General features: G+C 36.8%; 2 protein-coding genes across 2 annotated transcripts; one reads left to right on the top strand and one right to left on the bottom strand.

Moving 5' to 3' along the window:
* On the top strand, positions 3,500–6,117 carry LOC109225370. The gene is made up of 5 exons (XM_019390006.1): positions 3,500–3,520; positions 4,152–4,238; positions 4,558–4,822; positions 5,303–5,632; positions 5,850–6,117. Exons 3-5 carry the CDS (start codon positions 4,730–4,732, stop codon positions 5,934–5,936), a joined length of 510 nt encoding a protein of 169 aa, XP_019245551.1. The 5' UTR covers positions 3,500–3,520; positions 4,152–4,238; positions 4,558–4,729; the 3' UTR covers positions 5,937–6,117.
* LOC109226000 lies at positions 12,246–13,367 on the bottom strand. Its single transcript, XM_019390802.1, has 2 exons — positions 13,216–13,367; positions 12,246–12,630 (listed from the first exon to the last, which is right to left on the bottom strand). Exons 1-2 carry the CDS (start codon positions 13,365–13,367, stop codon positions 12,246–12,248), a joined length of 537 nt encoding a protein of 178 aa, XP_019246347.1.

Here is a 19,305-nt window from a genome sequence, read left to right as displayed (position 1 = left end):
ACGCCGCCATGGTTATGTTGTTCGGATCAAGTTGCGCGCCGCAATAGTGTGAAGCTGAGTACAGTTCCCCGTACCTGTTTTTATGTGTTTTGTTTCCTATTTTATAAGGAAAGCTTATATTAGCCATGTGCTCGCGTCGCATGTATGATTCGCGAGCGGGGTGTTTGTTTAATTAAGTTGACCGCGTCGCATGTATGATTCGCGAGCGGTGTAGTTGAATTCCCTACTCAAAGTTTGCTTTCCTTTAAATCGTGTTTGTTAGGGTAGCCTATTGGCACATTGTAGCATCATATGAGACTTTTGATTATGTCGGGGTGGCTTAATGCCTGAGCAGCTCGTACTGGGTGAGACGAGATCATTGGATTTGGGATCAGTGCAATCTGACTATATGAGGTACATTAAGGAGCTAAGACCATTATTTGGTTCAGAATGAGGTAATGTTTCTTGTCAGAAGGCTCATGAATCGAAGGATGATTCCGCCGCTCTATGTGCTGACGTAGCCCAAAAGCTACAAAATAAAGAAGAGGGGGAGGGTGAGGATGGCGCCTTCAAACTAGTGGCTCGAAAAAAAAGCGTCGAGGTCCCAAAGGCCGCTGAGCCGGCTATAATTGAAGAAGTTCAACTAAGTTGAACAGAAAATGTTATTGTGGTCCGGTGAGTAAAATGATTCAAGGTGTGAATTCAGCAAAGTTATGCAGTCATGTTTGGGTACAGCGTGTGGGGATTGATACGGTGTTTGTATGTTGGAAACAGGTCAGGCATACAATTCCAGATGTTTGAATAGGGCTCTAAGGCTTATTTGCTTAAAAAGGGAATATCTTCAGAATTGATCGAGCTGATGTGCTCAACTGAGTTATGGTAGCACGGGAAGGTGCATGAGGTGTTAAACAGTGATTTCAAACTACTCCAGTATAGTTCTCAGCACGTTCGAGGACGAACGTTTGTTTAAGTGGGAGAGAATGTAACGACCCGACCGGTCGTTTTGAGTCCTAGCGCTCCGTTCAGCAGTCGGAGGCCATGAACAACTTTATTTCAGGTATTATGACTTGTACGCATGGTCGAAATTAAGTTCCGGGAAGTTCAGAGTCGATTTGAAAAGAGAATTCTCATTTCGGAAGCTTAAAGTTGAAAGAATGAACTAGGATTTGGAATTTTGAGTAAACGACCTCGGAATCAGGATCTGAAGGTTCCAGCAGGTTCGTATGATGATTTCGAACTTGGGCATATGCCCGGTTCGGGTTTTGGATAACCCGGGAGTGTTTTGGCGCCTATTGTGGAAGTTAGCATTTAGAAGAAATTTTCATGAGTTTGGCTTGAAGTGCATTTCAGTGTTATCGATGCCCGTCTGGGATTCCGAGACTGTGAATAGCTCCGTATGGTGATTCTGGAGTTGGGGGCGCGATCGGAAGTGAATTTGGAGGTCCGTAGGTCATTTTGGACCCATTTGGCTAAAGATAGAAATTTGAAGGTTTTTGAGAAGTTTGACCGGGAGTGGACATTTTGATATCGGGGTCGCAATCCGATTGCAGTAGGTCCGTAATGCCAAATATGACTTGTGTGCAAAATTTGAAGTCAATCAGACGTGATTTGATAGGTTTAAGCATCAAAAGTAAAAGTTGGAAGTTCTAAAGTTCATAAAGCTTGAATTGGGGGTTGAATCATGATTTTAGCGTTGTTTGATGTGATTTGAGGCCTCGATCAAGTCCGTAACGTGTGTTGGGATTGGTTGGTAGGTTTGTTTGAGGTCCCGGGGGCCTCGGGTGAATTCCGGATGGTTAACGGATCAATAATGGATTTTTGGGAAGGCTGAGGTCTGCTGGTTGCTGGTATTTCCGCTTCTGCGGAAATGGGGCCGCTTCATTTCCGCAGAAGCGGCCCCGCAGAAACGAGGGATGGACCACAGAAGCGGCTGGAGACGATGGGAGCTGGGACCGCAGATGCGGTCAATATTCCGCAGATGCGGTCATTATGCGGGACCGCACCTGTGGGGGATGGAGCGCAGAAGCGGAAAGGGGGAGGCCTGGTGAGGACTGCAGATGCGGTATTGGGGCCGCATCTGCGGGACCGCAGAAGCGGTCTGGGAGCCGCAGATGCGGAAAGAGCTGGGGCAGAATGTTGTTTTAAAATCCGATTTTGGCCATTTCTCATCATATTTTTCTTGGCTTGGGGCGATTCTTGGAGGATTTTTAGAGAGGATTTCCATCACCAATGGCAAGGTAAGTTACCCCCACCTATTTTGAGTTAAATACATCAATTATGTATGGATTTGAGCATGAAATTGTAGAAAAACTTGGGGTTTGAGGGAAGACCTAGAAAATTAGTGTTCTTGAATTATGATCACGAATTGAGCATGGAATTAGGAGTAAATTATATATTTGAGCTAGTGAAGCCATGGGTAATCTTTATCTTCGAAAAATTTCGAATTTTCGGGCACGTGGGCCCGAGGGCGTTTTGGTCAACTTTTCGATCGGAGTTAGGAATTGCTATGAATTAGTTTGTAATGAATGTTGGAGCATATATTAATGGATTTGCGTAACCGTTGGCTAGTTTTGGAGCATGGCGCATCAATTAGAGTCCCCGAAAGGGTGTGGATTGCCGGTCATGGATCTTCGGAGCGAGGTGAATCTCCTTTCCAACCTTGTGAGGGGGAAATGTCCCCATAGGTGAATTAAATGGTTATGTGCTCCTAATTGTGGGGGCTACGTACGCACGAGGTGACGAGAGTCCGTGCGTAGCTACTATTATGCTATTGCCCGGGTAGTTAGGACCCAAAAGCATGTTATACTTGAATTATTTGTGAATCCATCGATAGCTTGGATTTTCTTAAATTACATTAAATTAGTAAATGAATGTCAAAAAGAATTAAACCTCATTTCTTAATAATGTTAAAGGAGAATTGGTTTTATTTGGATAATTATTCCCCGATAAAATTCTAATTGGCTACCTGAGCATGTATATTATGTGTACCTGCGTCGCATGGATGATTCGCGAGCAGGGTGATTGTTTACTTTATGTTGACCGCGTCGCATGGATGATTCGCGAGCGGCGTAATAGATGCATCTATGGTTCGTGCCATTCGACCCTCGGCAGTGCACAATTTTACATTTCTGTTGGATCGGGCCGTCGCCTCGGTGTGATTTGCGCATGTTATTTGTCGCTTGAGAATTTTATATGTGAAATTGCCCTTTGTGGCTTGATATAAATTGATAAGATAATAAAGAGTAAATCTTGAAAATCCTTTGTTACTTGTTAAAAGGTGTTTACCTGTTTTACAGCTTTGTGAATTAGAGCATGCTATATGAATCCATGATTTCCTCACACATTTAGTATATTATTATTGGACCGCTAGAGAGTGTCTAGGTTGACCATCTCGTCTCTACCTCTTCGAGGTTAGGCGGGAAACTCACTGAGTACACGTTGATTACGTACTCATACTACACTTCTGTGCATTTTTGTTGCACAGGTATATGTTACTTTAGCGGCCTAATGGGCATAGCAGCACAGATGATTCGGGGACTAGGTGAGTTGCAGTATGCGAGGCGGCCCGCAGCTAGTGAAGTCCCCTCTAGTAATTTGTATTTTCTTTCTGTCCATTGTATTCAGGACGGAGGTTGTATTGTATTTTATGTCCTTATCAGTAAATGCTCATGCACTTGTGACACCGGGTTCTGGGATGGTTTTCGAAAGATTTGTACTAATTATTTGTTATTTAACTCGAATTGAAGTAGTGACCTTTTTATTTATGAAAAATAGAAGAAAGAATCCTAGATTTTTAAAGGTATTAAATGAGAATTTAATTGATAATTTAGTTGGCTTGCCGGACAACGGTGTCAGGCGCCACCACGACCCTTAGTGGATTTTGGGCCGTGACATGCTCCTTCGTCAAATTACAGAGTTTTTAATGCTAGCATACCACTTAAATTGACCAAGAATGATAAGAATTAAACCAAGTACTAATAAAGATGGCGGGGGAGTCCTGGTTCCATAATCATAGATATCGACTTATATGGGCGTGTAGTCAGTCCATAAATCTCCTCATGGCTTACTTTATTTTCGATGACAACAGTGTGAAGTTTTGCCCTTTCATGTCTATGTTATTTTCGATGAAATATTTCTGGAACGGAACTCTTCTGGCCTTTCCCAATTCTTAGGATTTCTTCCTCAATGGAGTAATGGAAAGGAAGCAATGCACATAAAGGATGCTGTCTAAATGCGCATAAACAATGCACCAAGCCAATGTTAGTTCTATGCACTGTTTTGCTTCTGCTACTGCTACTTCTGCTTCTTCTTTTGCTTCTGTTGTTTCTTCTGTTATAGTTGCTTCTGCTACTGCTATCTGCTTCTTCTTTTGTTTCTACTGCTGCTTCTGCTACTGTATCTACTTCTGTTGCTTCTTCTGTTTCTGCTTCTTCTTCTCTACTACTTCTGCTGCTGCTTCTGCTACTGTATCTACTTCTGTTGCTTCTTCTATTTCTGCTTCTTCTCTACTACTTCTATTGCTTCTGCTTTTGCTTATTTTGGTCTTATATAATAGAATTTCACCTATTTAATTTGTAGGAGCGTTGCAAGAAGAATGCTGAGATTCGAAAAAATCAACTTCCTCATACTTGCGGTGCTATGAGTTTGGCTAGAAGAAGGGCTGCAATGATTGTTTAAGCACTTAACTTAGATAAGATATATGTTCTCAATTAATTACTAACATTATTCATTTTAAAAATTTCAGAAGGCGATGGGAAAAGCTTTTGATCGAGGCAAAATATGGACTGAGACTCATAAAAGGAAAGATGGGAGTTATGTAACTGATGAGGCTAGGGTGATTGGGGTAAGTAACATTTTTGGTGCCTTCTGCTGTGAAATTATATTTTATTTTGTTTTGGTGATTTGCAGAGTGGTTTATAACTTATATGAGGAATAACAATAATGAGGACTTACGAGTTATGCCAAGTTGTTAAAAGTTTTAATATTTTTTGCTGTGAGTTTCGATGTTGATATATATGAAGTCATTTAGTGCGGTTTTTTTGTGTTCTATGGAAAAGAAATCTGCTGCTTCTACGGAAATGATATATATGAGGTGATTAGTGTTGTTATGTTAGCAGATTAGCGTTAAATAAGATCTGCTGCTTCTACGGAAATTTTGGCTAGACCATATGGTGTAATTTGCATTTCATTTTGGGATGTGGTGTTATGGATCTGTTCATGGTTTGATTCATGTTTTAGGTAGCAGTTTAATGTAAAATTCTTGTCATTTCCAAGTACCAAACACCTTCATATTGTTCAGTTTATGCTTCTTCAATTTTTGTAGGAAAGAATAGAAGAAATTCGAAGTGAAAGAGCAGAAAGTCTTGATGAACCTTCACCAAATGATGCCCTTGGCATAGTATTCGGTCCCGAGCACCCCGGCCGTGTTCGAGGTTTAGGCTTGGGTGTAGTTCCAACTGTAGCATTCAAACAGACATCTGTGAGATACCGTCGTGGTTATGTGGGTTCATCTAGCACTACCGCTCCAACTCCGGCGTGGCAGCAAGAGATGACACATGTGAAATCAAAACTAAATGCACTAATTAGCTTATATGAAAGGAACATAGGGAATATCCCCGAGGAGTTTGCTCACTTATTTTCCACTCCTCCACAGGTATACGTTCTTTTGCTACAGTAAAATTTTAGTTACTTGCTTTTCTTATGGTTTTTTTTAACATAATGTGGTTTCCTAATTCGTGTAGTTGCCTTTTTGGTGATTAAACTCATTGATTTCAATGTGATTTATGTATATCCAGTCCTACTACTTCAGCTTACCTGTTAAAATTTTAGTTATTTGCTTATTGACTGTATTTTTTCTTCCTTTTTTTCAGGCACCAGATTTAGGAAGTGATGCACCAGTTGAACCAAGAAGATCTTTAGATGAAAGTAACAATGATGATTGTCCAAGTGTGAATTAGTGATTATTTTATAGGATCAACTATGGATCTTTTGGATATTACTGTGGAAATACACTTTTAAGCATTAATATTTGGATGTAATTTTGGTATACTTGTGTAAGTGTGAATTTGTGATTATTTTGTTGGATCAACTATGAATCTTTTGGATATCACTGTTGAAATACACTTTGAAGCATTAATATTTGGATGATGTAATTTTGGTATACTTGTGTTTTATATAATGAATATTTTTCTTACTTAATCTTCTATATTGGGTTTAATTGATTATGAAGTGCTACAGAAATTCCAAAGCATAGCATTCAATAAATAGGACTCTAAATGTAAAAAAATAGGATTGTGAATAGGCTGAAGAAGGAAAAAAAACATTACGGCGGTTTAAAACTGCCTTAATATGCAAAAATAAAAGCCATATTAAAACTGTTAAAATACGGCGGTTTTAAATGTAGTTACGACGGTTTGCCCAGAAACGCCATAATATAATTTTGGCGGACGAAATTGTGGCGCTTTCAAAAGTTGCCGTTAATGTGTATTACGGCGCTTTGAAACCGCCATTATATGCTAAAATAACCGCCGTAATAACCACGTTTTCTTGTAGTGTTAGGTGTTTGAGGCAATTCCTGAATGAATTAGGCATTTTTTTTTTTTGATTTCTACTATTGTTTTGGGTTTATTTTCTCGATTGTGAAATAGTTGGGGAAACCTGCGACTAAATATTAACAACCACTTTTGCTTTCAATTAGACAGTACGGATTGAACTAAACCATCCATGCCTTGTGTCTTTTCTCAATAAGAAGAGAAATTTCAATATTAAGTTTGCAATGAGATCTTTAATTGTTTGTTTTTCACACTTGGTCTTCGTGAATCAGAGTTTGAAGCTTTTAACATGTGGATGTACAATTTATTTTTTGTTCACATTGATAAGCTGTTAAATCTGTAAAAGCCCAGATGTTCTCAAAGTCTTGCTATTCCATGTTGTTTAATCAGTATAAGCTACTAAATAGCTATTTGGGTCTGGTAGTATCTTCAATTTGATATAGGACATAAAAAGGAAAAATTAATTTTCATCAAACATTATTGTACATGCGTACACTTATTTTATGTACTGAGATTCTTTCCACATATATGCACAATCCTTTAAATCAATTAAGAAGATAAACTGAAATAGTAAATGAAATCAAGCTGTTGGGATTAGCATTTGGTAGTCAGCTTACTGAATGCCAATTTGAAAAAATAAGTAAACTTTCTTAAGATTTATTTCCTCGCTGTTGGAGAATTCACAATGTTCTGTTAATGTAAATGCTATAACAGCCACTATCCTGTGTGCATGTCCGGAGTGCTTGTAAACAACAAAATTTAATTTATCACACTTTTTCTTCAGTGAGATTGTAACTTGCATCATACAATATGTACGATGACCACACTGAACAATGATTGCACAACTATTATGCATAACTGATTAGACAAAAAATATATTCAATGACATACAGATTGTTCTATTTGCTCCAAATAGCTACAAAATTTTAAAGAATATATAATAACCAACATGAGTTCATACACTTAGAGTTGAATAAAAAACAAATAAGCCAAAACTACTTATTACTGCAGCAAGGACGTAAGACATCATATAAACCCCATGATCGATAGAGTGTCTTGAGTTCAACAGAAAGTAACACATCATCTCTCAAGTATGTTGGAAGCTCAATTATGCTGTTGCAACATCATACTAATCTAATGCTAAAACACCACAGTAATCAGAGAGGAAAGTAGCCTATAAAAAAGGGTAACTAAAGAGGAAAGTTTAGTGTTCAGGGAAATTATTTGCCAAAGTTCCAAAGTAGAATTTTATTACTCCCTCCGTTTCATCTTAAATGAGGTACTTTCCTTTTTAGTCTGTTCCAAAACAAATGACACATTTCTAACTTTGGAAATAATTCAACTTTAAACTCTTCATTTTGCCCTTTTTGCCCTTAATGAGAAGCTTTTATAGCTACACAAATGACATGGCCCCACAAACCTTTTACCCCTTAAGCTTTTAAGACCACAACTTTCAAAAGTCTTCTTCTTTTTTGTTAAACTCTGTGCCGAGTCAAACTACCTCAAATATATGAAACGGAGGGAGTAATAATATAGGGACTTAGTAGACCCGTTTGTGCCACGGGAAGAATTAAATGATAGTTGCAGCACTAATAACCAAAGTCGCATACATATATAAAATGGCAACCAGTCGTAGAAACTCATGACAAACCCCAGGAATGTTGTTATGATAAGTAAGTGTTAAATTAAAATATTTCAAACCACCCAAAAGTTCTCGTGATAAATTAGTCTTACATTAAAGTATTCCTCTATCGGATGAAGAAGTAAATAGTGAAGTTCAACAAATTTTCTCATTGTATTTCTGTGGGTAATACATTAATCTTTAATAGATATAGTGTTCCATGATATTAAAAATATAATTTATGTCTTTTTGAAACATCTCATGAGAACTTCGGTTGGAAATATTTATAGGTGAAAAGAGAAGTTGAACTGCCGCGATTGATGGATTCTAAAGAACCAAACAAGTATTCATACGCTGAAAAAAAGAAGGCTGCAATGCAGCTTAAACGGCGTGACACGCAGAGCCAAATATCTGCTCATAGAAGGGAAGCAATGTTGCTTTCGCGACGTATGAGAAGACAAAATTTTGCAAAGCACAGCCTTCTTGAAAGTCTGATTGTTGCTGTCCCAGAGCAGGCAACATCATCTTGGGACAAAGCAGGATTTCTAAAACAAGCCACTCTTACCATACGAGAACCTCCTTCCCTTGCGGAAAAAGGTTAAGAGTGTTGTACTCATTTTAGAAACCATATGTTATTGATACAATGGTGCTTATGTATTCTGTTTGGAAACTTAGTATAATACCTTATTTATGTTATGTGCCTATAAGATAAAATAGTCAAATAGCACGTGCTCTATTGTACTCTATTTTGCACCTACTGAAGCTTCGTTGTACACTTTTAAATGCCTTCGATGTTGTGTTACCAGCTACCAGCCATCAAGCTTGCGTGAGTACATAGTGGGATAATTTAGAAAAAGAAAAGGGTATATTGGATCCCCCTATTATTCGTGAAACAGGTAATGATCCTTCACTTGTGAAAAAGGTATATATGTTGTNAAAAGAAAAGGGTATATTGGATCCCCCTATCATTCGTGAAACAGGTAACGATCCTTCGCTTTGTAAAAAAGGTTATATTGTTGTACTCATGTTTATACACTATATATTATTAGTACAAGGATGCTTATTTACTTTATTTGCAGATTGAGTATGATATCTTACTTATCTTATATGTGCCTATAAACTAAAATACAAGAATACTATATGATCTTTTTACACTTCATTTTTGCATCTACCGAGGATGTTAATTGACGACAAATTATCTTTTTGAGATGATAAGAGCATCCGCACTCTTTCATATTTCCAGCCAAAAGCTGATTTTTTCTCAATATTCTCTTCGTGTAACTCATAAGAAAAATAATATACCATATCTATGTTCTTCCTCATTTTGAAGAACGTGAAAGGGAAGAAGTCGTAGAACTTCCTCATTATCATCAGAGAAGTCATAGAGACTCTATTGTTTGATTTCAGCACTATTTCTTCTTAGATAACTGACTATAGAGTATGAAGTCATCACACTGCATTTTTATAGATGGTTCAAAAAGAATTTTGCATAAGAAGGTCCAAAAAGGAAAATTTATCAAGAGAAATGCTACTGGAATGAAGCAGAACAATAAAATGGAAGTTTCACTCTACGTTATTAGACTTTAGAGCCAACTATACTGTACCATACAGCCGAAAACAATTTTTCTGCCCCTCTTCATGTCTGAACTGAAAATCAGTTTTTTTATAATAAAATTTTTCAAATTAAAAACGACAAAGCTTTTGAATGTGAAAAGCTTTGATCAGCCACCTACTTTAATCAGCACTACAACGTTCAAATGATAGTTATAGTTGGGACGAATCTCCTACTTTTAACGTGAAACATATTTATCAGAAATCAATAGTGCTGAAATCCCAGTTTTCCAGTGCCAGACGAAGCAAAAAAGCACTATTTGTACTCCTCAGCTTAATTTCTTTACTCCGACGTTAAACCCACGGAACCAAAAAAAAAAAAACTTAACCAATTCTTAATAAGAAAATCACTCAAAATTGTTTACACGCAAATCATATAAACCAATTCTTAATAACAAAATCAAACACACCGGAGAACCAAAAAGGATAAAATCGATATGATACGGACCGAACTCTGCTGAAACCTATTAAAGCCAAATAGCCAAATCAACACAGCAAAAAACTTGAAGAAGCAGAACAAATTACAGAGACCACACGCAAGGACCCTAAAATCTATCACTGTTCTGTGAATTGTTTACCCAAAAATCAAAATTATCATATGCAAGAAATTAAATCCAAAGAAATCAAATAGAAAATATGATTCATTGAAGAATTTTTCTTTCATTAACAGTCACTTTTACATAAGCTTGACCTAGCCAACTCCCAAAATTCAAGAAAGTAGCCACAAAGTACAGAGTTTATTGAATTACAAAAAAGCAACACCGTATATTATGAAAAATAAAATAAAATGCCTAGTCATGTGCAGAACAAATCAACAAATACTTGCAAAAAATTCACAAAGCTGTCCAGGAGAAAATAAATTTTAGATTCCACACACACTTGATGAATACTTGAGAGAGAGAATAATGAAAAAGAAACCTTGAGGGATGAAGACCGGCTTTGAGATCGAGAGCAATGCGTATCCGGTCTTCGGCTTCGCTTAACCTCTTTTCCATCTGGGGCGTCCATATACGTATTTAAACAGAAAAATTAATCAAAAATTTTCACTAATATTCCAAGGAGTGTTAGCAACAAAATCGTATGCAAAGAGAAGACCAAGAATGGAAAATTGATGAAAAGGGTTACTGCAGAAATTGAAGCGTTTCACTCTCTTACTAGGTGTTTGAGAAAATTTCTCTTCTGCTTTAATCCTTTTCCCTCTGATCAAAGCCTCAACTAAACTTATGTGTTTCTCAGTTTACTTTGGTTTCTGCGGGTTTGGGTTATAAGTGCTTCTACTGAGTTCTCACTTCTTCTTGTCCTTCTATGGCTTCTTGAATGGTTAGTGCTTGACCATATTTGCTTATTATGAATCTTCTTCAGTTTGTTTTCTTTGTCGTATAATTGATGAAAATCCTCGAGATGCACACTTTGTTGCAAAGTATATTTTTTTGCCTTTAATTTTTTATCAGATGGCTTAAATTATTAATTTTGTCAAATAAATAAGTAGTAATTCGCAGAATTTTCCTTTTTTACCTTTGTATTTTGGTGTATGCACAGTTGGATAAAAAGTTAATATAGCAAGTGTTATTTGTCAGCTAACATGTGCCTATGTTTGTAAAATGTTTGCTCCTTTTTCTCTTTGCAGGTACTCCCAGTTATACGTGTGACTACTCTGCTTTACAGGATAAGCTGATTGCATACTTTTCTGTAAAATTGCTTACATACTTGAACGCGAACATCTGTGGATAAAAGAGGTGTGGCTACAACACATTCAGAACAAAAGAACTACCCTAGCCTGCACAGTATTTCAGGAATAAAAAGCGCACCCATGAAGCTGGATAACAACTACATCACATATTGGAAAACACACTCTTGAAATTGGTTAACCACCAACGAGTAGTGGATAAGAGGACCAGGTTGTGTAAAGAAAATGGCAAATAGTCAATGACTATTTTTAAGGAATTTGCCAGAGCTCCCATTTGTTCTGAGAATAACCTTCTTATTCGGACAAAGGGTCCGATCAAAAGGCAATGCCATCTCGCCAATAATTTCCACTAGAGACAGAACAATGAAAATGCTAGGAATAATATCGTTTTCTCAATGTAAGTGAATTGTTTTAGATAAAAGTGGTGGTGACCATGTGCCTTGTACAGTTGATTCGTCAATTTTTCATGCTGAGGGGGATGCGACGCATCCACCCTATTTTCCCATACCAGGAGTTTTTTTTTTTGTTATTTTTGTTTTGTCTAATAAATACATACAAGAATTAATTCCTACAAAAGTTAAAAAAATTTAAGGAACTCCAAACAAAAATTAAAATTAAAAGAAAAATGAACTAGAAAAACGAGCGTACTATGAAAATAAAAGACAGGGCTTGGGTTGCCTCCCAAGAATTGCCTGATTTAACATCGTGGCACGACGCAACACGTTCTTCACGCATTAGACAAGTCCATCGAGGTCTTGCGACGTGCAATGTTACCACCCAATAATGTTTTTACTCTCTACCCATTTACCAAGAATGTCGCGCTGGAACTTGTGTCACACAATTCCACCGCTCCATGAGGTTTCATACTAACCACTTCAAAAGGACCCGCCCATCGAGATTTAAGCTTTCCGGGAAAAAGCTTTAGCCTCGAATTAAACAAGAGAACTTCTTGACCTGGCTCAAACTTGCAATGTTGGATGTGCTTATCATGCCACCTCTTGGTCTTTTCTTTATACAATTTGGCATTTTCATATGCATGCAATCGAAACTCATCAAGCTCGTTGAGTTGTAGCAACCTCTTCTCACCGGCTAAGTCCATCTCCATATTTAGCTTTTTAACCGCCCAATAGGCTTTGTGTTCAAGCTCAACGGGCAAGTGGAACGCCTTCCCATAAACCAACCTGTAAGGAGAAGTACCTATAGGGGTCTTGTATACAGTGCGATATGCCCACAATGCGTCGTCCAGCTTTCCGGCCTAGTCTTTCCTATTTCCACTTACCGTTTTCTCCAGAATATTCTTCACCTCTCTGTTTGACACTTCCACTTGTCCACTCGTTTGGGAGTGATAGACGGTAGAAACCTTGTGCTTAACTCATATACTTTGCTAGAACATTATTCAACAACTTGTTACAAAAGTGAGTTCCTCCGTCACGTATCAGCACCCTTGGAGTCCCAAAGATTGTGAAGATGTGCTTCTTTACAAAGTTTACCACTACCTTTGCGTCATTAGTAGGAAGAGCTATAGCCTCCACCCACTTAGACACATAGTCGACCGCCACCAAGATGTACTTGTGCCCATTAGAGTATGGAAACGGTCCTATAAAATCAATCCCCCAAACATCAAAAAGCTATACTGCCAGAATATTTTGCAAAGGCATCTCGTGCTTTTTCGTGATTGTTCCAGTTCTTTGGAACCTGTCACACTTTTTAACAAAGGCGTGTGCATCCTTAAACAATTTTGGCCAATAGAAACCAGATTGTAGCACCTTTTGGGCGGTTCTATCCCCACGGTGATGACCTCCGTATGGGGAGGCATGACATGACAGTCATGCAATATTTCATTCATCTCCTCCTCAGGGACACACCTTCGTACCAACTGATCTGTGCACTGCTTATATAGGAATGGCTCATCCCACATGTAGAGCCTCACATCATGTAGAAACCTTCTTCTATTATCGGGTGTCAATTCTGGTGGTGTCACCCCACTTGCAATAAAATTCACGTAATCTGCATACCACGGAGCTTCACTCGAGGTGATTGCTAATAACTACTCATCAGGAATTGTTTCTTTGATCAAACCCTCCTTAGCTACATGGTTCCGATTTTCTAATCTGGACAAGTGATCGACCACTTGATTCTCTGTTCCTTTTCGATCTCGGATCTCCAAGTCAAATTCTTGGAAGAGGAGGACCCAACGAATCAACCTCGGATTGGCATCTTTATTTTCAAACAAGTATCTGATAGCCGAATGATGTGTGTAAACAATGACTTCGGTTCCCACTAGATAGGATCTGAACTTGTCAAACGCCTACACTACTGCAAGCAACTCTTTGCCGTAACAATGTAAAATTGATCTGGGCCGGATTTAGAGTTTTGCTCGCGTAGTAAAATCGAGTAAAAAAATTTATTCCCTCCATTTCCCCAAAATAGCTCCGATTGCTATGTCACTCGCATCGCACATCAACTCAAATGGTTGCGCCCAATCCAGGGCAATGATAATTGGTGGTCTCACCAATCTTCCCTTCAGCTCCTCAAATGCTTTCAGACACGCATCATCAAACTTGAAGGGGGATATCTTTCTCAAGAAGCTTGCACAAATGAGAAGAAATATTTGAAAAATTTTAATGAAACGACCATAAAAAACATGCATGGCCCAAAAAGCTGTGAATGCCTTTGGCGGATGTCGGTGGGGGTATTTTTCAATCGCCTTCACCTCTGCTTTGGTGCAAAAACTATTTTTGGACACCTTGTGCCCTAAGACTATACATGCACGTACCATGAAATGGCACTTTTCCCAGTTTAGCACCAGGTTCGTCTCTTCAAACCTAGCATGCATTTTATCGTTCATTAAACAATTATCAAAGAACACCTAAACACAAAAAAATCATCCATGAACACTTCTACAAATCTTTCAACCATGTCAGTACAAATAGCCATCATACACCTTTGAAAAGTTCGCAGGTGTATTACAGAGACCAAAGGGCTTCTCTTGAACTTATACGTGCCGTAGCGACACGTAAATGTGGTTTTCTCTTGGTCCTTTGGGTCTATAGAAATATGAGTATACCCCAAACAACCATCTAGGGAACAGTATTCCTGGCCAGTTAAAATATCAAGCATTTGGTCAATAAAGGGGAGGGGAAGTGGTCCTTTCGGGTGGCATTGTTTAATTTTCTATAACATCTAGCAAATTCCTCCCACCCAGTGACAGTTCTCGTGGAATCAAGTCATTATTTTCATTGACCACTACCGTCATCCACACTTTCTTAGGCACACATTGGATGGGGCTTACCCATTTGCTATCAGAGATTGGTAATACAATACCGCATCAAGCTACTTAATCACTTTATTTTTACCACCTCTTTCATGATTGGATTTAGTCTGCGTTGTTGCTCTACACTTGGCTTGTGTACGTCCTCCATGAGGATTTTATGCATGCATAAAGCTGGACTAATGCCTTTAATGTCAGACATCATCCACCCAATTGCTAGCTTGTGCTCACGTAGCACTCTCAACATCTTTTCTTCCTGCATTTAGACAGTCAGAAGAAACAATAACAGGTAAAGTGTCAGAACCACCCAAATAAGCATATTAAAGGTGAGAGGCAAGGGTTTAAGCTCCAATTTTGGAGCTTCTTCAATGGACGGCTTTGGAGGAGGCCCACTTGTCCTATTTAGGTGCTCAAAAGGTGTATTCCCTGCATGTAAGCACAAGATGCATCAATCTCCTCAACCTCATCATCAATCTCCAAGCTAAGTCGAACAACATGGAGTGCTTTCTCTAAGAATCGTCTAGATATACACTCGTGTCAAGAAGTTTCTCATCCATCTCCGCACAACGATATATATTACATAATATAATATTAGTATATATATAATATATATATATACATATCATCGACTCTTTTACTCTATTTTTATCACAAAATAAAAATTTGAAAAATATTTTCTTTTATTTAGCTAATTAATATTTTATCTAGTTACTTTTAATTTATCTACCTTACATAAAACTTGAAAATACAAAAATTAGTTTCACTTTTAGTATTTAATTATATTAGTTTTATTTTAATTAAGAGTGATTTTTACACTTTATAGATACATTGTATATTGGTCTTCTTAGCATAAATTCAAACCCAAAAGACATGGTCCAACCAAATTTCCAAATTCAGGCCCGTTTACCTTTCTCCTCTTATACCTAATTAAAATAACCCTACAAAAAGACCCCTAACCTAGTCTTGGAGATCAGCCGCAAGACCCTAGTGAAAGAACCCCCAGCTTTTACCATCATCTTCTGCTGAGAACCAAAAAAACGAGAGAACCCTAGTCTAAAGAAATTAGCCGCAATAAACAAAAAAAAAAGGCTCCTTCTTGAACCAGCGAAGAAGAGATCTCCCATCGGTTCTTGCTTAATACCAATGACCTTTCTTCTTCTTCCGCACGCACCTGGAACCCTAAGACTCCATGAACGCCCTTCTAGCTCTTCCATGAGCTTCTTTTTCAACAACAACCTTAGACCTAACCCCAGAGAATAGAGGATCCTAGCCGTTACTGCTTTCATCTTTGACCTTCAGCACTACACGTGGCTATTCACTCAGCCTAAAACCTGCCTAAACTATCATATTTTTTTCAGTTACCTACTTAAACTATTCATTGTCCTGAAATCCCCCCACGAGCTATATTTTCTTATATATTAAAAACCCTATATGGACTTTTAAAGGTGTGTTTGTCTAACTATTAACTTGTGATTTTAAAAAAAATATTTATATAGTTTACTCTTGATGTATTACTCTAGGATGATTGATTAAATTTGGAGTTTTGGCCAAAAATAATATTTAATGTACTGTGTTAATTTTAGGTTTAATTGTGCCAAACTCCAATTAAATAAGTTCATTTATATTCACTTTATATCGAAGTTAAAAATATAAATAAAGGCATATAGTGTTTTATTTAAAATTCATCTTATATTACATAAAAATATTACACAAAATAAAATTTCGCAAATAAAAAATTAATTAGCCAACAAATACAATTACATTCTCTAATTTGATATTACATAAAGAAGGTTCAAGATATTAAACTTTATTCTCTACATGGTGTTGAGTTTAATAAGAAGATTTAAATTGGTATTCTTTCGACGATATGTGTAGACATGAAAGAAGACTAAAACAAAAAAGAAAATAAATCATTTCAGAGGAAACAAGAGAGGCGGAAATTTTTTCATAGGAAACTCATATGGAGAACTGAAGAAAAAAGGTTAAAAAATGACGAAGAAGGTGAAAAAAAACAAAGAATGTAAAAAGAAAAAAGAAAAAAAGAAGGAAGAATGGTGAAAAAATGAGGAAGAAAGATGAATATAACTAAAATAAAGAGAATATTTACTTAAAAAATAAATGTGAAAGAGGGTTACTAATAGGCATTATTTATCTGTTATATGAGCCATTTTGATGGCTTTTTTCAGTACCACGCCGCTCCCAACGGTGTCCACACACGTTATGCCAGGTCAGCGATGAGGGCTTTAAATATGAAGGACAATAAAGTTCGAGGGGGGGGGGAATGGTTTGGGACACCGAATAGTTTGAGTAGGAAACTAACAAAAATGTTATAGTTTAAAGGATTTTAGGGTATTAACTCTTTAGATTATGCAAATGCTTAAGGTGACATTAGCCTTATGCAACATTTAAAAATGGGAAAAATGCATAAGTACCCCCCTGACCTATACCCGGATTCCCAACTACATCACTTTTTCTTTGCGGGAATCTATTACCCCCCTAAACTTATTTTAAATGGAATAAATACCACCCTAAAACTAGACAACCAAACTCTTGACAAGTGGTTAGCTACACGCGCCCCCACATGTATTTTTAGTACTTGTTTTTAATTCTTTCTTCTTTTTCTTATCCTTTTTTCTTATTTTTTTATTATTCTCATTTATTGTTATTTCATTTCTCTTTCTTTTTGTTTTGGTCACCGACGAGCATAAAATGGTGATCGTCGGAATTTCACAAACACCATTTTTTCCGAGCAATTTTTTTCGTTCCGGGCATGATTTTTATCCCGATCTAAGTGTATGTTTTGTTTATATATTATATATATTATATATATATATTATTATATATATATATATATATATAATATATATATATATATACTATATTATAAATATTGGGTTCTTGAAAGTGTAATTTATGTGTGGGAGAAGAGCAAAAGAAATAAAAACGAATATAAGCTGAGAAAAAACTTTTTCCAGTTAAAATGTCACTACATTATTTTTTTTCGGCGTGGAAGATTTTCCGATGATGAATTTTTTTCCCCCAATCTGAGTGTATTTTGTTTTACTTATGAATAGATCTGTTTGAGAGTTTAGTTTGTGTGTGAAAAGAAAAAATGGAAGAAAAACGGTGAGACAAAGTCGCCGGTGAATGAATATCCGCCGGAATTAGAGAAGAAACGAAAAAAAAAAGTAAAAAAAAAAAGACAAAGAAAAAGGAAAAGGAAAAGGAAAAAAAGTAAGAAAAATTGTTAAAAAAGAATAAAAGATAATCTGAAATTCATTTTTTCTTGCTTCTCACTCTCCTTTGGAAGAGTGAAATACACACACTCTTCCACGTCAGCGTTAAGGCTGCAAATAATTCCATTTAAAATAAGTTTAGGGGGGTAATAGGATTCTTGCAAAGAAAAAGTGTGTAGTTGGGAATCCGGGTATAGGTCAGGGGGGTATTTATGCATTTTCCCTTTAAAAATCCTAATAATTCTTCACATACACGCATTAGTTTAAATTCCTTTTCAAGAAGTAATTGTGAAAAAAATACTCCAAAAATATTTTCTTGAAGTAATTGTGTATGTTTTCCGAAGGAAGTTTCGTCCTCAATTCAAAGAATATTATATAATTTTTTTTAAACTACAATATTCTAGACATGTTATATCCGCCTCTGAGCAAAAACCTTTCTATTTTCAAAGTCCTCTCAAAATTAGCCAACGACTCCAAAATTGATTCTTTTTTTATGGTCGTAGTCATTAGGATAGTGTCATATAATCTTACATCATATTCTTGCGTTAGCATATGCGTGTCCAAGCAAATCTATGCATCTTACTTCTAATTCCTTTTGTTCTTAGTTTTGTCTCTATTAATTTTATGCGACTTTGTTAAAATGGACAAAATCTTCAGTCAAGATCAGACTATTTCTTTTGATTTGCGTCTTAAATGTGTAATAAGGTGAACATGGCTGTTTTCTGTCTTTAAAATCTAATCTGGGGTTATTTTGGTCTTTTCAAATTGCTTTAATATAATTCGCGTGTCCCATATGTGATTTTACCTGGCAGCTCATCCATGTGTCCACTTATAAAGAATGGCGTGTCCACTTCCATTCGTTAAAGTCATCCATCTTTTATTTTTTTCTTTTGTCATGTTCATAGTCAAAAAACAGAATTGAGAGAGATCTTCCAACTCGCAAGCCTTTCACTGCACCTTCGTTCCTTTTAATTTATTTTTTAAATTGTGGTGCATTAGTGAGGTGTGTTAACCTTCTAAAGTATTAAGAAAAGCCATAGAAAATTACTTATCAATTAAAGAATTTTTTTCTGGTGATCTTCCAAAATGTTCTCCTCTTCTTTATGTATTTATGAATATTCCCATTTCTAACGGTTGTAGATTACAATTGAAGATCTAGCTAGCGAAACATAAACTCGCACTTTCATAATTTAGCGAGGGAGTGTATGATGTCACTGTTTTGGTTTGATAATTTACTTTAGTGTTTCGGTGATCAGATGGATCGTAAAAATTATACGGGACAACCACTTTGTGTAGTGGTGTTTAACCTGTATCCACTTTTCAAAATGTTTTGCAGCTACACCCGTTTT

This window comes from Nicotiana attenuata, chromosome 5 (assembly GCF_001879085.1).
Source record: "Nicotiana attenuata strain UT chromosome 5, NIATTr2, whole genome shotgun sequence".
In the NCBI taxonomy this organism is placed as follows: Eukaryota; Viridiplantae; Streptophyta; class Magnoliopsida; order Solanales; family Solanaceae; genus Nicotiana; species Nicotiana attenuata.
The sequence above is the reverse complement of the archived record's forward strand: the minus strand, read 5'-3'. Positions and strand labels throughout refer to the sequence as shown.

What these genes read in the sequence shown, in the direction of transcription:
- LOC109225370 (XM_019390006.1), top strand. Translation starts at nt 4,730, where the DNA reads ATGGGAAAAGCTTTTGATCGAGGCAAAATATGGACTGAGACTCATAAA. An exon ending in ATGAGGCTAGGGTGATTGGG is followed by an intron (nt 4,823 to 5,302) that starts GTAAGTAACATT and finishes CAATTTTTGTAG; the next exon opens with GAAAGAATAGAAGAAATTCG. An exon ending in TATTTTCCACTCCTCCACAG is followed by an intron (nt 5,633 to 5,849) that starts GTATACGTTCTT and finishes CCTTTTTTTCAG; the next exon opens with GCACCAGATTTAGGAAGTGA.
- LOC109226000 (XM_019390802.1), bottom strand. Translation starts at nt 13,367, where the DNA reads ATGTGGGATGAGCCATTCCTATATAAGCAGTGCACAGATCAGTTGGTA. An exon ending in GGGATAGAACCGCCCAAAAG is followed by an intron (nt 12,631 to 13,215) that starts GTGCTACAATCT and finishes TTCTCCTTACAG; the next exon opens with GTTGGTTTATGGGAAGGCGT.